This window comes from Dipodomys merriami, unplaced genomic scaffold (assembly GCF_024711535.1).
Source record: "Dipodomys merriami isolate MVZ:Mamm:240054 unplaced genomic scaffold, mDipMer1.0.p SCAF_56, whole genome shotgun sequence".
Classification (NCBI taxonomy): domain Eukaryota; kingdom Metazoa; phylum Chordata; class Mammalia; order Rodentia; family Heteromyidae; genus Dipodomys; species Dipodomys merriami.
The window spans coordinates 6,403,139-6,425,118 of NW_027206135.1; the positions used below are offsets into that span (position 1 = coordinate 6,403,139).

The 21,980-nt window shown below is 42.2% G+C and overlaps 1 protein-coding gene across 1 annotated transcript in view; it reads left to right on the forward strand.

Moving 5' to 3' along the window:
- LOC138812064 (intelectin-1a-like) overlaps positions 1-21,980 on the forward strand; it is a 53,932-nt gene that overhangs the window by 26,793 nt on the left and 5,159 nt on the right. The window contains exons 2-4 of the mRNA XM_070000006.1: positions 19,610-19,650; positions 21,018-21,268; positions 21,610-21,768. Coding sequence (XP_069856107.1) covers positions 19,610-19,650; positions 21,018-21,268; positions 21,610-21,768 — 451 coding nt within the window. The remainder of the gene's footprint in view (positions 1-19,609; positions 19,651-21,017; positions 21,269-21,609; positions 21,769-21,980) is intronic.

The window sequence follows — 21,980 nt, forward strand, 5'->3', positions numbered from 1 at the left end:
TTTTTATTCCAATCTCAATCTCAATCTTGGTGAAAATCTGTCATTCATCAGGAAATGTAAGGAGAGGGTAATGTAAGGTAATGTTCCTGGAAACAGAAACTTTTTTGAACTTCAAAGGATATTCTAGGGCCCTGGGAGCACTTCTCCAGGTTCCCCTCCCTTCCCATCCCTCTTCATCCTCCTGCAGCTAGGGACCATTGGATAAAGAAGGCTATTGAAGCCTTCTTCATTTAGTCTGTGTTGGCTGAGTGTCCTAGTTGATGCCATATTATTTGAGAGGAGTCATTAGGGAGCAGATGGTATGTTCCACAGCTCAAAGAAGTTTATGATAGCACAACAGAGTTTTAGAGTTTACTGTTACCCATAAGCTGTCCCATTTGATCTTCACACTAGCCCCTTGAGAGGTGTTCCTACCTTCACTTAACAATTGAGGCAAAGGAACTTCCCCAAGGGGAAGTAAAAGTTTGCTTGCCTAACCATGCTGTTGTATTGTCTCACTTTACTTTTTGCTTCTGGGCCTTTAGTCCTGGGTCCAACTCCCTAAGATGTTTCTGTTCTTGGAACCCTCTTCAATCTGTATTTCCTTTGCACTTTAAGAATTGGTACTTCAACTGAGAGAGAGTGAGGGAAGGGGCGACATTGTCTAAAAAAAAATGTACTCAACCTGATTTATATAACTATAACCACGCTATAACATCATTTTGTAATAACAATAAAAATTAGACAAAAAAGAATGGGTACTTCAATAGTGGTACTCACTGGACACCATGATGAAAATGAATATTCAACGTGTAGGTAGGGACAGGAGGGAAAAGCTGGGAGAGAATGAGGGATGGGGTGACATTGTCCAAAAAATGTACTCAATTACCTGATTTATTTAACTGTAGCTTCTCTGTATATCACCTTTATAATAATAATAATAATATAATAATAATAATAATAATAATAATAATAATAATAATAATAATAATAATAATAATAATAATAAATGGGTACTTCCATCATAGACTAGTCCCTGATTCTGGATCAAGGCCATTGCCAGATGGTCACAGGCTCTGCTGTGGTCTGAGGATGGGGTGGATTATGAGCATTTTTAGTTGAAAAAAGTCTTTTTCAACTTCCAGTAAAACTTAAAGGTGTCATGAAGATATTTCTTGTCTAAGAGTAACAAGTATTCTGCAGTAGCAGTGAGGCTTCTACTTCTCCCTTGGTTCCCTTGGGATCCTTTCAGGTTCTGCCTACATTTTCATTTCTCTTTGGTTCTTATCAAAACCTAGGAAAGAACAGTGAAACTTCCAGAGGTCAAGTGCTGGAGCCAAGTCTAAATTTTCTCCCCAAGATTTCTCTTCCCAGTCCATGTGGGAGGGGAAATGTACCAAAATTCGAGGTAGAATGAACTTTTGTGGTGATTCTAATTCTGAGAGCATTTTGAATAGGTTCTAGTTCCTAAATTCTCAGGGAGGAAATGAGAATTTAGTACCAGTGAGACCTGCTTACATGTGCTAATAATTTTTACTTATTTCTCATGAAGTTGTTGTCACTTTAGTTTTTAAAATCATTTTATATTGCAGAGCCACCATTAAAATTTTGAGGCGTCTAACTCCCAGTCTTGCAGGAATTATTTCTTTTTTTCCTATTTATTTCTTTTTTAAGCTGTTACATTAAAACAAATTCTTGTTAAAACTCTCTCTTTCTGTATAATATATAATATATATTGTATATATATATACAATACATATATATGACTATACACAGAGGTAGTTATCTGGATATGTACACATATACACACATATACGCAAATGAATACACACATACATACATATACTTGTATACACATACATACATATACTTGTATACACATACATACACATATATCACATATATAAATTTAGATAAATATCTAGATATTTGGGCTTACATCACTAGGGTAATTAATAGTCAAGGAAAACAAACTTAAAGAACAAACTGGTAATTCCTGGAAATAGGGCAATTAAAATTTTTATTTTGGCTGGGCACCAGTGGCTCACGCCTGTGATCCTAGGTACTCAGGAGGCTGAGATCTGGGGATCACGGTTCAAAACCAGCCCAGGCAGGAAAGTCTGTGAGACTCTTATCTCCAATTAACCACCAGAAAGTCAGAAGTGGCGATGTGGCTTAAGGGGTAGAGCTCTCACCTTGAGCTGAAGAGTTCAGGGACAGCACCCAGGTCCATAGTTCAAGCCCCAGGAGTCTCTCTCTCTCTCTCTCTCTCTCTCTCTCTCTCTCTCTCTCTCTCTCTCTCTCTCTAATCTCTCTATCTATCTATCTATCTATCTATCTATCTATCTATCTATCTATCTATCTATCTATCTATCTATCTATCTATCTATCTATCTATCTATCTATCTATCGGTCTGTCTGTCTGTCTGTCTTGAGTGGTTTTGAACTCAGTGTCATGCGCTTTCCAGGCAGGTACTCTGTCATTTGAGCTATGCTCCTAGAGCTTTTGTCTTCATTATTTTTTGCTGGTCTGGACTGTGATCCACTTATTTATGCTTTCCACATAGGTAGAATAACAGGTACACAACACCATAATCAGTGTTTGATTGAAATGGGGTGTCAGGTTTACGCTGAGGATGGCCTTGAGACCCATGATCCTCCAGGTCTCTGCCTCCAAGTAGCTAGGATTATAGATGTGAATCATCAGGGCTTTGCCCATTTTTTTTTCTGATGGTAGCAGAGTTTGAACTCAAGACCTTGGGTTTGCTTATAAGATATTCTACCACTTGTTTGGTTTATTGAAACAGGTTCTCACTATACAGCTCAGGATGCCTTGAAGTCATGATTCTTCAGCCTTCCAAACATGGAGATGCCTGGCTTAAAGCAAGGGGTTTTGTTACATGAAGAGTATATGTTGGGCCAGTGGTGGTTTCTACAGATCTTTTTTTTTGTCAGTCATGGGGCTTGAACTCTGGGCCTGGGCACAATCTCTAAGCTCTTCAGCTCAAGGCAGCATTCTACCACTTGAGCCACAGTGCCACTTCCAGTTTTCTGGTGGTTACTTGGAAATAAGAGTCTTATGGACTTTTCTGCCTGGGCTGGCTTTGAACTGTGATTGTCAGATCTCAACCTCCTAGTAGCTAAGATTACAAGCATGAGCCACTGGCGCCTAGCACCAGATCTTATTTTTGTCTAGTCCATCTGTCCTCCTTTCACTTCTGTAGGCTATCTGACACAAAGGCATTTTCAGGAGGCCTGGCTTTTTGGCTTTCCTTTGATGTTTGTGAGCAGACATTTGGGAGCAGATGGCAAGCCTAAAACTTAAAAAAGAATTAGCTATGATACAGTGTTCTCTCAGTGTTACAGTGTACAAAGTCCATGGCGATGCCTTCTCTCTTTGGATCTTATACCAGTTCTGTGGGGTTGGTATAAATCTATAACTCCTTATTCACAATTTCAAAATTTCATAAAAGCAGTATCACATTCCATTACGAGGGCTGGCTTATGTTCTCCTGGAGATGTTTGGCTATCTGTAGTATGGTTGACCTTTTTCTTTTCTTTTCAAATTCTTTATTGTGATTAAGTGATTACATAATTCCCCAAATTTCACAGTATTGTGGGATAGTGATGCTTAGTCAAAGTCACAAACACATTCTAACTTTCATGCAGCAAATTGTCTATCGTGGTCTATAACATTTATGAGTTCTATGAGCTTTGCAATAAGTTATTTCTTCCACATTGGGTGATATGTACATTTCTTTTGTTTTGCGTAGTATCAGCTGTTCCTTCTTTCCCACTTGTTCCCTCCCTCCCATCACTGCCATTGAGTTGCTTAGTTCATTTTGGTCAATGTCCAGTGCAGCTGATGGGTCCTGCTGTTGTATGTTTTTCCCTGATTCCCTCTAGTTCTGTGTTGTCCTCCTGGTTTCCCTCCAGTGTGCACATATATACCATATATGTGATCAGCAGCATGGGGTTATTTAGTAGTGATTCAACCAGATGAGTGGAAGTCCTTTGTTTCTTAAGCCTTGTTAATTTTGTCATATCACTTTACATTCTGGATTTAACATCCACTTATCAGGGTGACCATGTGCCATTTGTCTCTTGGCTTACCTCACTCAATATCATTTCTTCTAGTTCCATCCATTTCCCTGCAAATGCCATTATTTTGTCATTTCTAATGGCTGCATAATATTCCATTGTGTATAGATCCATTTTTGGATCCATTCATCTGTGGTGGGACATCTGGGTTGTTTCCATATCCTGGCTATTGTGAACAGTGCTGCAATAAACATGGAGGTGCATGTGTCCTTGTATACTAGTTCCTGTTGTTCAGGATAGATGCCTAGAAGTGGTATGACTGGGTCATAAGGGAGGTCAATATTAGCTTTCTGAGGACGCTCCAGACTGCTTTCCAAAGTGGTTGTATAAGTGTATATTCCCACCAGCAGTGTAATAGGGTTCCTCTTTCTCCACATCCCCTCCAGCATTTGTCATTGGCTGACTTTAGGATGTGGGCCATTCTGACTTGGATAAAGTGGTATCTCAGGGTTTTGACTTATTTCTTTGAAAAATCTTTAAAATTTTGAATACATACATTTGTGGAACTGAGATTTGAATGTAAGGCCTTGCACTTACTAGGTAGGTGCTCTATCACTTGAGCCATGCTCCCAACTCTTTTGCCAGTCTGAGGCTTGAACTCAGAGCCTGGGCACTGCCCTTGAGCTTCTTTTGCTCAGGGTTAGCACTCTACCATTTGAGCCACAGCATCACTTCCAGCCCTTTCTGTTTCTGTGGTACTGAGGAATCGAACCCAGGGCTTCATGCATCTAGGCAAGCATTCTGCCATTAAGCCACATTTCCAGCCCCTGCTCCCAATTCTTTTCACTTTATTTATTTTTTTTCACTTTATTTTTGAAGTAGAGTTTTAGTTTTATGTCCTGGCTAGTGTGGACCACAATTCTTGTATTTATGCTTTGCACATAGCTGGGATGCCTGGTGCATACTGTTATACCAAGCTTTTATTGGTTGACGTGCAGTTTCAAGAATTTTTTTTTTGTCAGTTGTAGGGCTTGAACTCTGGGCCTGAGCACTGTCCCTCAGCTCTTCAGCTCAAGGTAAGTGCTCTACTCCTTGAGCCACAGCACCACTTCCGGTTTTCTGGTGGTTACTTGGAGATAAGTCTCACAGGCCTTCCTGCCTAGGCTGGCTTTGAATTGTGATCCTCAGATCTCAGCCTCCTGAGTAGCTATATTACAGGCATGAGTCACTGGTGCTCAGCTTCAAGAACTTTCTGCTTAGGCTGGCCTCCATCTGAAGTCTTCCTGATCTCTAACTACCGAGTAGTTTTGATAACAGTCATGAGCTACCATATCCAAGTATAATTTTTTTTTTTGTCAGCTGTGGAGCTTGAATTCAGGGCATGGGTGCTGTCCCTGAGCTCTTTTTTTTTTTTGGGTCCCGTCCTGGGGACTGACCTCTCGGCCTGGGTGCTGTCCCTCAGCTCTTCAGCTCAAGGCTAGCGCTCTACCACTTGAGCCACAGTGCCACTTCCAGCTTTTTCTGCTTATGTGGTGCTGAGGAATCGAACCCAGGGCCTCAGGCATGCAAGGCAAGCGCTCTACCACTGGGCCACCTTCCCAGCCCCATCCCTGAGCTCTTTTGCTCAAGGATAGCACTCTACCACTTTGAGCCACAGTGCTACTTCCCCAAGTGTAATTTTTTAAATTTGAAATCTCATCTGGTGCTTTTTGTCTTTGTCTCTTTCTTCTCCCTTCCCACCCCTACTACAAATGCAATGCCTTGAGCAGCAGTGGCCATCCTGTGACCAGGTGGCAGGAAATCATATACAAAGAATAGTAACACAAGAAGATTAAAGCAGTCAAGGATGTTCTTGTCATTGCTGGTTTTCCTACCAGTCCTGGAAATCTTCCTTTATGATAAACAATCCCCTAACCCATTTAAACTGTTTTGATAAAGGTTTCTATTATTTGCAATCAAATGTAATCCTTGTTGATAGACTAGCACTGGCTAGGTGTCAAGAAACAGATTCTTCTATTCACTGTTAGTGGAAACAAAAATTAATACAAGTTATCAGAAGGAAAATATAAACAGCTTCAAAGATCTTCATCCTATTTTACCCAGAAATTTCCCTTCCAGGAAGTTACCTTGAGGAATAATAACAGGTGTAAATAAAAATATATGTGTAAGAATGGTGTAGTATTATATACTATAGTGAAAACTTGGAAAGAATTTAACAATGGACTTAGTTATGAGGAGATGGTTAATGAAATTATTAAGAATTATGTAACTGAATATTTCGTAATTAAAAATCTTGTTTGTAGCTGAACTTGGTGGTTTACACCTGTAATCTTACCACTTAGGAGGCAGAGGCAGGAGGATTGTGATTTCAAGGTCTGTCTGGGCTACAAAGCAAAATCCTATCTCAAAAATACTTTGTTTTATAAATATTTAATAAAATAGTAAAATGTTCAACAGTTTTGTAAAAAGTAAATAACCCAGGATATATGTGTTGGTTTATTTATATTTATTTATTTATTGCTTTGGGAATTGGACCCAGGACCTTGGCATGCTAGGCAAGTGCTCTACCAATGAGCTACATATATATGTGTATATATGTCATTAGAAGTTAATATATCTATTTTTGGTATGCTGAAGAGGAATTTTTTATTGATATTGAAGGTTATATACAAGAAAAAGTGAATAAATAAGATTCTATAAACAAACATTTGTTATGTGATTATTAGCCTTTTTGGTATCAAATATATTATTAAGCTATTATATAAGTTTATATGTGAATACACACACACACACACACACACACACACACAGACACGTGTGTGTGCACGCATGTATTTTTTGGTGCTTGTATTGGGGCTTGAACTCGAGGCCAGAGTACTCTCCATTAGCTTTTTTGCTCAAGGCTGACACTCTACCTCTTGAGTCATACCTCCACTTCTGGCTTTTGCTGGTAAATTGGAGATAAGAGACTCATGGACTTTCCTGCCAGGGTTGTTTTCAAACCTTGATCCTCAGATGTCAACATCAGATTTCAACTTCCTGAGTAGTTAAGATCACAGGCACCATTGCCAGCTTTATAATTATTCTTTTTGAGACAGGATATACCTATGTAGTTCAGATTGGCCTGGAACTTGTGATCCTCCTCCTTAGCTTTCTGAGTGCTGGAATTACAAATGGGTGCCACTATGCCTGTCTGAAGGTATGATAACTTAAATAACATGACAGTAGCACAAAAATAGTTGAGTTGATCTCTTAAATAAGAATGGATTTAATGCCAAGTGAAGGCATTTATTGTGATAGGAAACAATCTATAAATATTGTTGGGAAATTAAATTAGCAAGTTGAAAAAAAAACCCTTAGACATTCACCTCACATCATACATGAAAATTAACTCAAGTGACTATTTTCTTCCTAATATACTTTATTGTTGTTTTAGAGGTGAGTTAGGATAATAAGCACATTTCCTTTCACACAGTGTCATTGGTTCCCACATTCTCTCCCATGCCTTTCCTCCCATCGCTACCCACAAGTGAGTTGCATAGTTTATTTTCATCATTATCCAGTATGCGCCACTGATGTACTTTTTCATCCTTTTTCGTCTGATTCTGTCTCTCCCCCCTCACCTTTCCACAGATGTGCAAGTGAGTACACTGTGTATAAGGTAACAGAAAATGAAAAAAAAACAAATTAAGAAAAAAGTCCTTTGTTTCCTTATCTTTGGAGTTTGTTTCAATGTGTATTACTTTATATACATATGAAGAGGTACTTGATGTTGCACCTTTGTGATTTTTCCCAAGACTACCACTTTTGGTCTTACTGTATGTTGTTATCTAGAATTCTGTGTAATTTGTCATATCCCAGTGCGTTTTAGATCCAACTTCCACATATCAGGGAGAACATGTGCCATTTGTCTCTCTGATCTTGATTTGTTCTAGTTCCATCCATTTCCCTGCAAATACCATTATGTTATTCTTTCCAATGGCTGTGTAAAATTCCATTGTATATAAGAACCACATTTTTTGATCCATTCATCTATTGTGGAGCATCTATCTGGGTTGTTTCCACATCTTAGCTATTGTGAATAGTGAGGCAATGATCATAGATGTGCAGGTGTCCTTATCATATCTTGGCTCATGATGCTCAGGGTAGATGCTATCAAATGACAATTTAAAAATCCCTAAATTTACAAAGTAAATGTACTAAGTAGATAACAAACATTTGTACATATATTATGAAAGCACATAAACAACCTAATCTTAAATAAAAAAACCAAAGTGTGCACCAAAGACCAACACTCCTAGGAGCTATAGCTCCTTCACCCCTTCACCCCTCTCTTTGCTGGCCAGTGGAGGAACCAGAGCTGGCCTGAGCTCCGAAGTCTTGAGCCAGGGTGATAGGTGTGGAGTTGTGGATAGACCACATCCTTGGCAACCAGCTTGTGGAGATGCAGGCTCAGAGAGTACTTGTGGCTTCTCCTGGGGTCTTATCTAAGTAGTCAGGATAATAGCTGAGACATACCCTGGGCTCCCATCTATACCTATGTGGCTGTGAGTAGATTCAGAGGAGAGAAGTGAAAATTGTGTTTCTTCCCAGCCACTGTTGCTCTTGTGGTTTTGGGCTTCTGGATCTCCAGAGGGAACTGGTGGCCAGTGCTGTATCATTCTATCTGGTACAGTAGGCTTAAAAGTAGCATTTCCCATTGCACTGGTTCTGACATTTATTTTAACAAAAAGACACATTTGCACATACCATTTCATTGGATCTCTATGAATAAGAAGAATTTATTAGTGGTATCTTAATGATGGAGACAGGGAGGATTAATGTTTAAGGAAGCCTTTTCAGAGATCATCTGTTATTCCAACATGGGTCATTGAATTCAGAGGAGGCCCTCCACTTCCCCAGTTCTGCTACACTTTCAGAATAACTCGTTTTTAGATTAATATGTAAGACCTTTTTATTCTCTGGCCTCTGTTAACTTCTTGGCTGGCTCCCTTCCCCAACACATGACCACTATGCTTCACTATGCTCTGCAAACTTCTCATGCCCTCCACATGTTTTCATTCCTTCCAGTATTATAGATAACTCTTTTTCATCTCATCAGATGCAATCTGATCTGACTTACTTCTGGTCCCTTCCCAGAAGGTTGCCAATCCCTGTTCCCCACAGGTGGGCCTCTCCTCACCTAACATCCAGTAGTTCCTTCTCTATGTGCCTCCTTTCTCTAGAATGTAATCTCTTGGCGGAATGTGCCAAATTATCTTTGAATGCCCAAGGGTCTAGGTCGATCATATAACAGAGAGTTCAAGTTAGTTGAATGAAAGATTCTAAATGTTCAGACCATACTAGTTGTTGGATCGGGTTTTCTTTTTTCCATATTTCGAGGTAGGATCTCATTATCTCACCTAGGTAGGCCTAGAATTCACAGTCTTCCTTCCCTAGCCTCCTGAGCAATAGGATTACAGCTGTGCCTCACATTGTCTGGTAGGATCAGATAATGTTAGCAGAGAGAACCCCTAACCTCTTGGGATGTGAGAACACAGAGACAAGCTTGATACAGTGGATAAGGGCTGGAAGCTGATGGCCTGGAAAGATGGTCTCCGTGGTGCCAGACCAACTGAGAATTATTCTTACATCCTCTTAACAGTGATCCATTCTCTTTTGTCCTGAGAGAATAAAGCCTGTGCTTCTTTTCTTCTCAGCCTCGAAGTTGCATGGAAATAAAAAAAAAAACTTCAATACACAGATAGTGACTAATCAACAAACCCAGCATTGTCTCTTTAAAGTCATGGAAGCCAGGAGGAATGTATCCAATGGATTGTGTTCTGGCTCTACTTCCTACCCAGGGGACCTTTCCAGTGGGAATATCAGTGCTCCATCCCAGTCACATGATCTGAACAATAGGAAAAATGCAGAGTTCCTGGAGATACTTTGAGTGGCAGCAGGAATTGTGGTGACCCTGAGATTGTCCTGTACTTGTAAGCAAATGAGCAAGTGAGCACAGGTTAATGGATGCTGGCAGAAAGCATGAGATTCCTGAGACAGAGACAAAGAACTTTACTAGTTTCAGTGACAGGAAAAGCAAGAGTATCAGGATTTTCTTGTGTAGGCCATGGGGCATCTGCACAGGTAGTGGGTCTGTCAAACAGGCTGACAATTGTGTCTAATAAAGAAACAATATGCTCTTTGTAGTCAAGACAGTGAAATCAAGATCATCAAAGGCATCAGCTTCTCTGATCCCTTGTCCCACAGGATGGCAGAGAAACCAACAGGCCAGATGGCAGTGCATTGTGGGTAGTGAGGTACTGAGGAGCTAATCTTTGCAGAAGCTGAGCAGTTTTATAGGATTTGCTGAACCCTATGTGGGGGATGGGTGGGATGAGGCAAAAGAGCCTCAGATCTCCTCAGAATATAGACCCCAGGAAGATGGCCACCATAGTGACGTCAACCTCCATGAAAAATAGGGAGGTAGGTTCCAGGTGCCCGTGACTCACACCTGTAATCTTAACTGTTTAGAAGGCTGAAAGCTGGAGAATCTCAGTTTGAAGCCAGTTTGGCCAGAAAAGTGTGAGACATTATGTCTAATTAACCATCAAATTGCCAAAGTGGACACAGAGCTCAAGTGGTAGAGCACCAGCTGTGACCAAGTGAGCCCACTGAGAAGTCAAGGCCCTGACTTCAAGGTCCTGTACCGGCACACACACACACACACACACACACACACACACACACACACACACACACACACACACACACACACACACACACACACACACACACACACACACACACACACACACACACAGAGGTGTGTGAGAAATGACTTTGTAGCTGCTTCTCATGTTTTGTGTTTTTGGGGATCACAGGCTTTCTAGGCAGATCAATTGTAATCACAATTGATTATAAGCACAATTGTAAGCACCATGCTGGTGTAGCCTATGTGGAAATGTGCAAGGGCACTAGGGTGCCATAGTGGAGGTAGAGTTACCTGGCTAGAGAGTGTCAAACCTATGGATCTACAGAGGTGGCCACAAGCAATGACTACAAGGTTGGCACCATTCCCTACCCACTTGGGAAAGGGTAAGGACTTGAGTGTGGTTGAGCTACAAGCATGCAGAAGGAGGATGAGAAGACTCTCAACAAAATAAAACAAACAAAACTCTCTCCAAAAAGTTGTCCAGGTGGTTAGTGTTAGGTTTTTAAAAAGAGGAAGCCGAGTAAGAACTGCACCAGCACGCACGTGGTATTCAGATAAGTGGTAGGTTTATTCAGTAGACCTGCTTGGACCAGGCAAGGGTGGCACTCCACGTGGCTGGGAAAGGCCTGGGAATGAGAGAGAGCTGGGAAGAGAGGAAAGAGAGAGAAAAGAGCAGAGAGAGGGGTAAGAACAGTAGCACTCACGTGGTATTCAGGTAAGGGGTAGACCTGCTGGGACCAGGCAAGGTTGGCACTCCACGTGGCTGGGAAAGAGAGAGAGCAAGAGAGCAAGAAAAGAGCAGCAAGAGCTAGAAACGAACAGAGAGAGAAAAAAGGGGGCAGCAAGAGAGCAAGAGAAGAGCAGCAAGAGCTAGAAACGAACAGAGAGAGAAAAAAGGGGGCAGCAAGAGAGCAAGAGAAGAGCAGCAAGAGCTAGAAACGAACAGAGAGAGAAAAAAGGGGGCAGCAAGAGAGCAAGAGAGCGTCTGGGCCTGGGCTAGGCCTTATGTAGGGTATGGGCGGGGAAAGGTGTGGCCACATCAAATTCAGATGTGACCTCTTCCAGGTGTCCCAGTTGCCTAGGTAACGCAGGTACTGGGTGGAGACTTTGCTGCGAGGAGGGTGGAGTCTGCTCGCCATCCAGGAGCGGACCTTACATTCCAGCCTTTTAATAATCATGAAATAGGGCGAGGATTCTCTCTGGCTACTTCCTGCTGACAAGGGGCGTCGACAATAGGGGTAAAAGGCTGGAATTTGGTCTCCTCCCAGAGAAGGCAGTGAGCAGCAGCTGTCCCTTGGTGGCGTGAGTCCTTAGATGAAATCTGGAGAAGTCTCATGAGCATTGAGGGGCTGGAAAAAAAATACTAGAGAGCAAATAAATGGCAAGAGGAAGGACTTGGGGCTGAAAATGTTGGTAGAAATGTCCCTAGTTACTTCTGACATCTGGCGACTAGGTAGAGAAGTCAGGTGACAAAGGCAAGAATATAAATTCCTGTTCAGTTAATAGGTAGACAGGTATAGACATTGGATGGGCAGGCTTCTTACTTCTACTGACCTCCCGGCTCAGGTTAATTTTGAAAGGGCAGGCACAAAGTAGCTGATGTGACATCATCTCCTCTTACTCCTTTCAACGTTCCCTTGTTCCCTAGACTGGCTGAGTCTAGGTGCTCGTTGCTGGGATGGCTTGTCCCAGTTGGTATTCAAGATTTGAACTCAAGGCCTGGGCACTGTCCCTGAGCGCTTCCGCTCAAGGCTAGCACTGAACCACTTTGAGTTATAGTACCACTAGTATTTAAGGAGGTTTGAACTCAAGGCCTGGGCACTGTCCCTGAGCACTTCTGCTCAAGGCTAGCACTCTGCCACACTGAGTTATAGTACCACTTGCAGAGTTTAGCTGGGAGACGGAGTCTTAGGGATTTTTTAGCCCGAGCTGGCTTTGAACTGAAATCTTTGCCACAAAAGCCCTTTATTATTTCCAATTAAAGCAACAAGGAGATCAAGTAGAATAAGTAGAGCTTACCTGGTTCTTATCAAGAATTGCCAACAAATATTTTGAAATGACAAAACTCATTAGATGTGATGAAAATTTTAGCATAAATATGCCCAGTATTTTAGAACCATGTAGTCAGTAGTGGAATACACAACACAAAACAAAAAAGGCAAAACTCAAAACCTAAAATTTTGACAACATTTAGACATCTTTGCTAACAAAGCACATCAGATGGTTGGGCCTCAGTTACTAGGGCCTGTGAAAAGAGCAACTTGTTAGCAAGGCACCTTAGAATAGATGGAGTAGTAAACTTAGTGGAAGGTTAAGGGTCAGATGGGGCCAAACCCTTAACCCACCACGTGGCCAAGATGGCGAATTCAAGATGGCGAATTTCTGAAAGAATGCAAAGAAAGCCTGAATAGATTAAGCCTACATTGGCTAGCCTTTGAGAGGGAACCTAGAGGGGGGTCCCTGGGACCCAGCCTGCGTCGCACTCTTCAAGGCACAAGCCAAAAAGTTGTAGAAAAAAAGGGTAGAAAGTTGCCCATGAATGGCAGAGAGAGAGCAAAGAGCCTGAAATTAAACTTCTGACCATTTACCATTGCAGTAGCAAAAACTGTGCTTCTGAGAATGGCATAAAAATGAGGCTCTCTGGCTTTCCAGGGAGCGCGGGAGACATTTCAAAGGGGTTTCACGGCTCAGGCGTGATTCGTAGCACCCCATTAAATGAGTAGAGTCAGTCTGGTGAGTGAAGGAGAGCTGACCAGGCAGAAGCGGCGTCCCAACTTCCGCCAGAGCCCTCTAGAGAGAAATGGCCAAGCCCCCAAAGCCAAGCGTCCTCGGCTTCAGAGGTGACCGCCTTTCAGCTAAAGGCCTTAGGAGGTCTCTGGCGTGGCACCACGTCTGGACAGAGACTGAGTGACAGAGAGCCGTAGAGTAGTTTCACTCACCAGAGTAGAGAAGTGTGGACGTGGATGTGAAGGCAGCAATGGTATCGATGCATTGATTCCGCCGCAGACAAACTGGTTCGCAAAAGGCCGTCAGAACTGCGGGTATTCCTCAGAGCAAAAAGGGAAGAACAAAAACAAAAAAAAAAAACGAGGGAAAAAAAAACAGAGAAATCCCAGCTATCCTGACTTTAAGCCTTTATCCGAGTCACGGCACCATTTATGTTAGGTTTTTAAAAAGAAGTAAGCCGAGTAAGAACTGCACCAGCACGCACGTGGTATTCAGATAAGTGGTAGGTTTATTCAGTAGACCTGCTTGGACCAGGCAAGGGTGGCACTCCACGTGGCTGGGAAAGGCCTGGGAATGAGAGAGAGCTGGGAAGAGAGGAAAGAGAGAGAAAAGAGCAGAGAGAGGGGTAAGAACAGTAGCACTCACGTGGTATTCAGGTAAGGGGTAGACCTGCTGGGACCAGGCAAGGTTGGCACTCCACGTGGCTGGGAAAGAGAGAGAGCAAGAGAGCAAGAAAAGAGCAGCAAGAGCTAGAAACGAACAGAGAGAGAAAAAAGGGGGCAGCAAGAGAGCAAGAGAAGAGCAGCAAGAGCTAGAAACGAACAGAGAGAGAAAAAAGGGGGCAGCAAGAGAGCAAGAGAAGAGCAGCAAGAGCTAGAAACGAACAGAGAGAGAAAAAAGGGGGCAGCAAGAGAGCAAGAGAGCGTCTGGGCCTGGGCTAGGCCTTATGTAGGGTATGGGCGGGGAAAGGTGTGGCCACATCAAATTCAGATGTGACCTCTTCCAGGTGTCCCAGTTGCCTAGGTAACGCAGGTACTGGGTGGAGACTTTGCTGCGAGGAGGGTGGAGTCTGCTCGCCATCCAGGAGCGGACCTTACAGTTAGTGTGTGTTAGACTATGGACAGATAAATATGTAAATACAATCTTTTGAAGTCTTTGGCTGACAGCAACTGCGTTATCTTTCATTGGATATGCTTTTACATATTCTGGATGTGTGTATATAACTACTCAAATACATTCAGATCTGAAAAAAATCCATCTGGACATTTACAATGGACTTCAAGGGAGGCAGTGAACTACCTTTCTTTCCATTAGCAGCTTCGTGCAGGTCATAAACTTGGAAAGTAAGGGAGCTGTGAACTACTTTGGGGAGATTTTTGGGCCAATTAAATCTTATTTCTATCATCTCAAAATCCCCTTCGACTTGTTTTCATCACTCCTTGTTACTGACCCACTACAGGGAGATCTTTTGGCACCCCCAAGTGGTAGTCTGGGTCAAGTCACAGAAGATGTGCCTTGCCTGGGATAGGTGGATAATAGGTAGACATTTGGCATAGTCACCATGACTTCTTGAACATGTGGAACTCGATTTAGAAGGGCAAGGGCAAGTTGAAAAAGTAATTAGATGGAAATAAAATTAAGCATAGGTACAACAATCAGGGACCTGGGCTTGATTGTGCTTTGGTAACACTGTCAACCAATCTGACAACATTTTCAGGTTTCTGTTTCTGAAAAATGTTTTCAATAACTGTTTGCATGTAGTACAATGCATCAAAGCTATAAAAAGATATAGAGGGGTGGGGTGCTGGCTAGTTTATGCTACTTAGGGGGCTGAGATTTTAGGATTGTGGTTCTAATCTAGCCTGGGCAGAAAATCTATGAGACTATAATTGGTTATTTCCAAGTAACTAGCAAAAAGCTGGAACTAGAGATGTGGCTTAAGTGGAAAGAGCCCAGGGAGAGCATGAGGGACTGAGTTTAAGCCCCAGTACCACTATCAGAAGGAAAAAAAGATACAGTAGGGTGTTTATTTCCTCTTACTACTGATGCTGGACCCCAAGATCCCCAGTGGTAAACAGTTACACCTTTTGTTATATTAAATTTCTGAACTATGAGAACACTTTTGAGCATTAAAAGATAAAGCTTAAGTGGCAAAGATCTCCTCAAAAAAGGTTCTGGGTTAGTATCATCTTCTAATAGAATAGCTGTTCTCTTTACAAACTTATTTGTAAACAAGATAAATATCTGTCTTATGAAATGAGGTTTATTTCAACATTTATATCTTCTTGAAAACATCTTGGGAATCTGTTCTTAACAATTCCCTTCAACCATGTTTCCATAAACTTCTTTATGGAAGGTCTTCACTCAGTCCTGATATTTTGGGTAGAAATAACTTGGAACTCTTTTGAACTGTCTGGCAACATTTAAAATCTTTTTTTTTTTTTCTTTTGGTCGTGGGGCTTGGACTCAGGGCTTAGGCTCTGTCCCTAAGCTTTTGTGTTTAAGGCTAGTGCTCTACCACTTTAACCCAGAGCTCCACTTCCAGCTTTCTGGTAATTAGTTGGAGATAACCATCTTGTGGACTTTCCTTCCTGGACTGGCTTTGAACATCGATTGTCAGAACTCAGTTTCCTGGGTAGTTAGGATTACAGGCGTGAGCCACCAGTGCCCAGGTAACATTTAAAATCTTGAGGTTAGGGTTTCCAATATACAAGGTCAGGAGATCCTTTACTTGTCACCAGCTTGGTCAGGGATTCTTAATCAGGTAGAAGGAAGACAGCTGATGAATTTTACTCTCATAAAAATTTCTTAATCAGCCGGGTGCTGGTGGCTCACGCCTGTAATCCTAGCTACTCAAGAGGCTGAGATCTGAGGATCGTGGTTCAAAGCCAGCCCGGGCAGGAAAGACTGTGAGACTCCTATCTCCAATAAACCACCAGAAAAACTGGAAGTGGAGCTGTAGCTCAAGTGGTAGAGTGCTCGCCTTGAGCTGAAGAGCTGAGGGATAGCGCTAAGGCCCAGAGTTCAAGCCCTGTGACTGACAAAAAAAGAAAAAAAATTTCTTAATAAGTTTTGGTAAGCAATGGAGTTTTTGGTATGTGCTAGTACTGGGACTTGACCTCAGGGTCAGCACGCATACAAAACAACAGCATAAAAATATTAAGTACCGACTGAGCATTGGTGGCTCACACCTGTAATTCTAGCTACTCAGGAGGCTGAGATCTGAGGATCACGGTTCAAAGGCAACCCAGGCAGCAAAGTCTGTGAGACTCTTATCTCCAATAAACCACTAGAAAACTGGAAGTGGCGCCCGCCTTGAGCTGAAGAGCGCAAGGACAGTGCCCAAGCCCAGAGTTCAAGCCCCATGACCGAGCAAAAAAAAAAAAAAAAAATTAAGTACTTAACAATAATAGCACTTGAGAGACTGAGGCAAGAGCATGGTGAATTTGAGGCCAGACTGGATTAACACAGGATGTTCAGGCTATAAATTACGTACTTAGGAATAAATGTAATCACTGAGAAGTTATAAGATATTTTTATGAAAAACAATAACAATTGATATGAACAGTGTGTTCTATTAATTATCTTTTCCCCCATTCCTGGGGCTTGAACTCAGGGCCTGGAAACTGTCTCTGAGCTTCTTTTGCTCAAGGCTAGCACTCTATCACTTGAGCTACAGTGACACTTCAGGCTATTTATGTTTATGTGGTACTGAGGAATTGAACCAATGGCCTCATGCATGCTAGGCAAGCAAGCACTCTACCACTAAAGCCACATTCCCAGCCCCCATTAATTATCTTTGTGTGCTCAAGCATGCATCCTCTCCCTTCCCCTTCCCCCGCAAAAAATGCCAGAGCTAGGGCTTGAACTTAGAGCCTGGGTGCTGTCCTTGAGCTTTTTTGCTCAAAGTTAGTGCTCTACCACTTGATTTACAGCTCTATTTCCAGCTTTTTGGTGGTTAATTAAAGAGTTTCACTGATTTTTCTACCTGTGTTAGCTTTGAACTGAGGTCCTCCTGAGTAGCTAGGATTTTAGGTATGAGAGGCCACAGTTTATTTGACTTTTTTGATCATTGTTAGTGTTCTATTACTTGATCCACCCCTCCTCAATTGGAGATGAAAGTCTCATGGACTTATCTGCCTAGGCTGTTTTCATACCGTGAACCTTAGATCTCAGCCACATGAGTAGCTAGAATTGTAAGTGTGAGCTACCGGCCATATATTATCTGAAAGACCACCATTTTTTCCTTTTCCTTTCCTTTCTTCTCCTTCCCTTTCTTTTCTTTTCCTTTTTCCTTTACTTTTTCTTTCTTTCTTTTTTTGTATATTGGTACTAGTGTTTGAACTCAAGGCCTTATGCTTTTGTTTGAGTTTTTTGGCTCAAGGCTGGTGCTCTACCATATGAACCACACCCTCACTTCTGGCTTTTTGCTGGAAATAAGAGTCTTCCAGAACAATTTTCGGATCTCAGCTTCTAATTCTTTATGTAATAACCTACATAATAGAGAGTAATGGTAATATAAATAATATAGATAAGATAGTAATATAGATAATAACCTATAGAGTTTTTTCTGGTTTTTTTTTGGGGGGGGTCTGGTCGTGGGGCCTGAACTCTGGGCCTGGGCACTGTCCCTCAGCTCTTCAGCTCAAGGCTAGAGCTCTACCACTTGAGCCACAGCACCACTTCCGGCTTTTTTTCCTGCTTATGTGGTGCTGAGGAATCGAACCCAGGACCTCATGTATGCAAGGCAAGCGCTCTACCACTGAGCCACCTTCCCAGTCCCCCTATAGAGTTTTTGTATTAACTTATAGTTACTTTATACAAATAAAACCCCAGAGGGTTTGTGTGTATTGTGTTTGGAAAATTGAATACATTTAAAAGTTTTGTACTGAGGCCAAGAGAAAACATTTCAGAAGACATTTTTGAAGAATATGTGAAGGTACTGCTGGATGTCAACATAATTTATGAACTTAAATTTTTGAAAATGTGATATGGATCTGTTTGTCATTAGAACTGGGCTAATGATTACTTGTACTGGGTCAACGATTATACAGGAAGGGCTTATAATCTGGAAGGAACATATGGGAAATGCTTGGGTTGCTGACAAGTTTTTGTTTCTTGATCATGATGACAATAGCCCAGGTATTTGCCTTTTGGTAATTCATTAAACTTACACCAAATAATTCTCCACGTGTGTAAGTGTTTGTGTTTCATTACATTAGAGGGTATATGTGTTTGTGTTTTATTACATTAAAAGTTTCTTTTTTTGGAGGGGGGTTGGTTGTAGGGCTTGAACTCTGGGCCTGGGCACTGTCCCTCAGCTCTTCAGCTCAAGGCAAGTGCACTACCACTTGAGCCACAGCACCACTTCCAGTTTTCTGGTGGTTAATTATAGAGTAGCTAGAATTACAGGTGTGAGCCACTGGCACCAGGCTAAAAGTTTCTTTAAAAAAAAACAAAACTGACTTTGCTATGCTGGGTCAGGGTGAGGTGCTCCAGGAGGGAGGCGCTTTCTCCTACAAGTGTCTCTCAGTGTATACACATATTGTTTGTTTTCCCTTAGGCACATTTTGAATTATTTGACATGGACTGGCTATTGCTATACCAACTTGAGCCTTGCCTCCAACCGATGTGGTGAATCTAAATCCACTCAAAATAACACTTTTTCAAAAGCAATGGTCTTTTTCTTCCAGGTTGAAGATCAAACCCTGAGCCTATGCCTGCTTGGCAAGGGTTCAAACGTTTTATAATTATTGTCAGGCACTGGTAGCTTATTTCTGTAATCCTAGCTCCTCACGAGGTTAAGATCTGAGGACCCTGGTTCAAAGCCAGCCTGGGCAGACAAATCCAAGATACTTCTCTCCAATTAACCTTCAAAAAGCCAGCCACAGCTGGATCAAATGTTAGCGCATTAGCCTTGCCAGCCTTAAGAGAAAAAACCAAAGGAGAACATGAGGCCCAGAGTTTGAGTCAGATGGGATTGAATACTGGATTCTCAGGGCTTTCAATTTAGCACTAAGGCTCTGCCACAGTGGAGGAGTGAGTTTAGGATTAGTGACAAGGGAGGCTGAATATCTTCTAATGACAATAAAACCCTGTCTATTCTCTAGCTAAGGACAATATTGATCTTGAGAAATAGACTGGTCCTTTTTTGTCTTTATTGCCCAGAAGCTGCAAGGAAATCAAACAGAAGCAGCAGAATGCCCATGGTGAGTGATGAAGCATTTAAAATTCTCATTATTTTATTTAGGTGTGTGTGTGTGTGTGTGTGTGTGTGTGTGTGTGTGTGTGTGTGTGTGTGTGTGTGTGTGTGTGTGTGTGTGTGTGTGTGTACATGCCAGTACTAGGGCTTGAACTCAGAGCCTTGTGCTCATACTTGGCTTTTTCACTCAAGTGCTCTACCACTTGAGCCACATCTCCACTGCTGGCTTTTTGGTGGTTAATTGGAGCTGAGTCTCTCATGGACTTTTCTTTCTGGACTGGCTTCCTGTCCTGATCCTCAGATATCATCATCCTCTTGATTAGCTAGGATTACAGGGATAAGCCACCGGTGTCTGGCTTTTTCAACCTATTTTAAGTGTATGAATTTTTTTTTTTTTTTTTTTTGTCAGTTGTGGGGCTTGAACTCTGGGCCTGGGCGCTGTCCCTGCGCTCTTTAGCTCAAGGCTAGTGCTCTACTGCTTGAGCCACAGCGCCACTTCTGGTTTTCTAGTGTTTTATTGGAGATAAGAGTTTCATGGACTTTGCTGCCTGGGCTGGCTTTGAACCGTGATCCTCAGATCTCAGCCTCCTCAGTAGCTAGGATTACAGGCATGAGGCACCGGTGCCCGGCTAAGTGTTTGAATTTTTTGCATGAATTACTTTCACAATGTTGTGATCAACTATCACCATCATCTTCAGGAATTTTTTTTGTTTCTCCAAATGGAAACTCCATAGTCAATAAGTGATAAATTCATGTTTTCCCTTCCTCTAGTCCTTGGTCACTGTCATTCAATTTATGGTCTTCATTAATTTGTCTCTTTTACTTACCTCAGATAAGTAGAATCAAAGATACTTGGATTTTTGTGTCTACTGTATTTCACTTAGGATACTTATTTTAGTTTCCACATCTTGTAGCATGGATAATTAATTCTCTTTTGTTCATTGCTTGTTTATCTAAATATTTTATGAGTATATGTGATACATATTATATGTTCTATACATGCAGGATACTTTGTTTATCCATTCATCTGTTGAAGAATACTTGTTTCTGTCTTTTGGTCCTGTGACTAATAGTGCAATAAATATTAGTGAATCTAAATCTCTGGGTAGGAGTAGAATTGTTGGGATATCTGAGAACTGGGTTTAACTTTATGGAAATTACCACTGTGAATTTGGATAATCCTATGTCCTATCACAATCTCAGAAGCATGGTCTTCTAGATTGAAGGAGATTCTAGAACCTCAGGAACAAAGTTATAGGATTCAAGAGAGGAGACATTAGGCCATGTTTCTAGTTACCAGATGTGTTCTGATTTGGAGATGAGATGGACCAGGAATCCACAGACAAGGAGGCTCTGGGCTGCCTCTCTCCACAGAGGGCCTGTACTTCCTCCACACCAACAATAGAGTCATCTACCAGACCTTCTGTGACAATACCACTGTGGGTGGTGGCTGGACCCTGGTGGCCAGTGTACATGAAAACTTCATGGCTGTGAGGTGCATGGCAGGTGATTGCTGGTCCAATCAGCAGGGCAACAGAGCAGACTACCCAAAGGGAAATGGCAACTGGGCCAACTATAACACCTTCTTTGGGTCTGCAGAGGGAGCCACAAGCGATGACTACAAGGTTGGTGCGAGCCTCTACCCAGCTGGACAAGTGTGAGGACTTGAGTGTGGCTGGGCCACCAGCATGTAGGAGAGTGGGTTGGGAGGAGGGCTGTGGAAGGTAGGGTTATAACAGAAGAGAGAAATGCATGCCTTGAATCTCAGCTTCTTCCAGACAATGTCATTAGGACTTGAGCATTGCCAGTGTACTATTGTCTGCAGGAAATAGAGGTGAATGAACATAGCTGGCTATCTGCCTGCCTGGAATCCAGAGCTATCAGCTCAGCTGAGAGCAGCACATGTGGGCCTTTAGTCTTGTGGGGCTGTGTGGCTGGGCTGGGATAACTGTTGGTTTCTTTCTAGAACCCTGGCTACTTTGACATCCAGGCCCAGGACCTGGGCATCTGGCATGTGCCCAACAAGACTCCCCTGCAGAACTGGAGGAACAGCTCCCTGCTGAGGTACCGCACCTTCACTGGATTCTTCCAGCATCTGGGACACAATCTGTTTGGACTCTACCAGGTACATGAGGATGTTCTCTGGGTCTGGTTTTCATGGGTGTAGAGAGAAGCAGGTGTTTGAGGTTGGCCAGGAGCCATTCTTCTATGCACTGTTTTTTCCTAACACGAATTTGCTTCTCTTCTGCTTCTCTCAGGAATTCTGAGCTTGGGACCAAGAGTGGGAGAGAGAAAATTGGGAGAAAGAGAAAAGATAAATATAGAAACTGACTATGG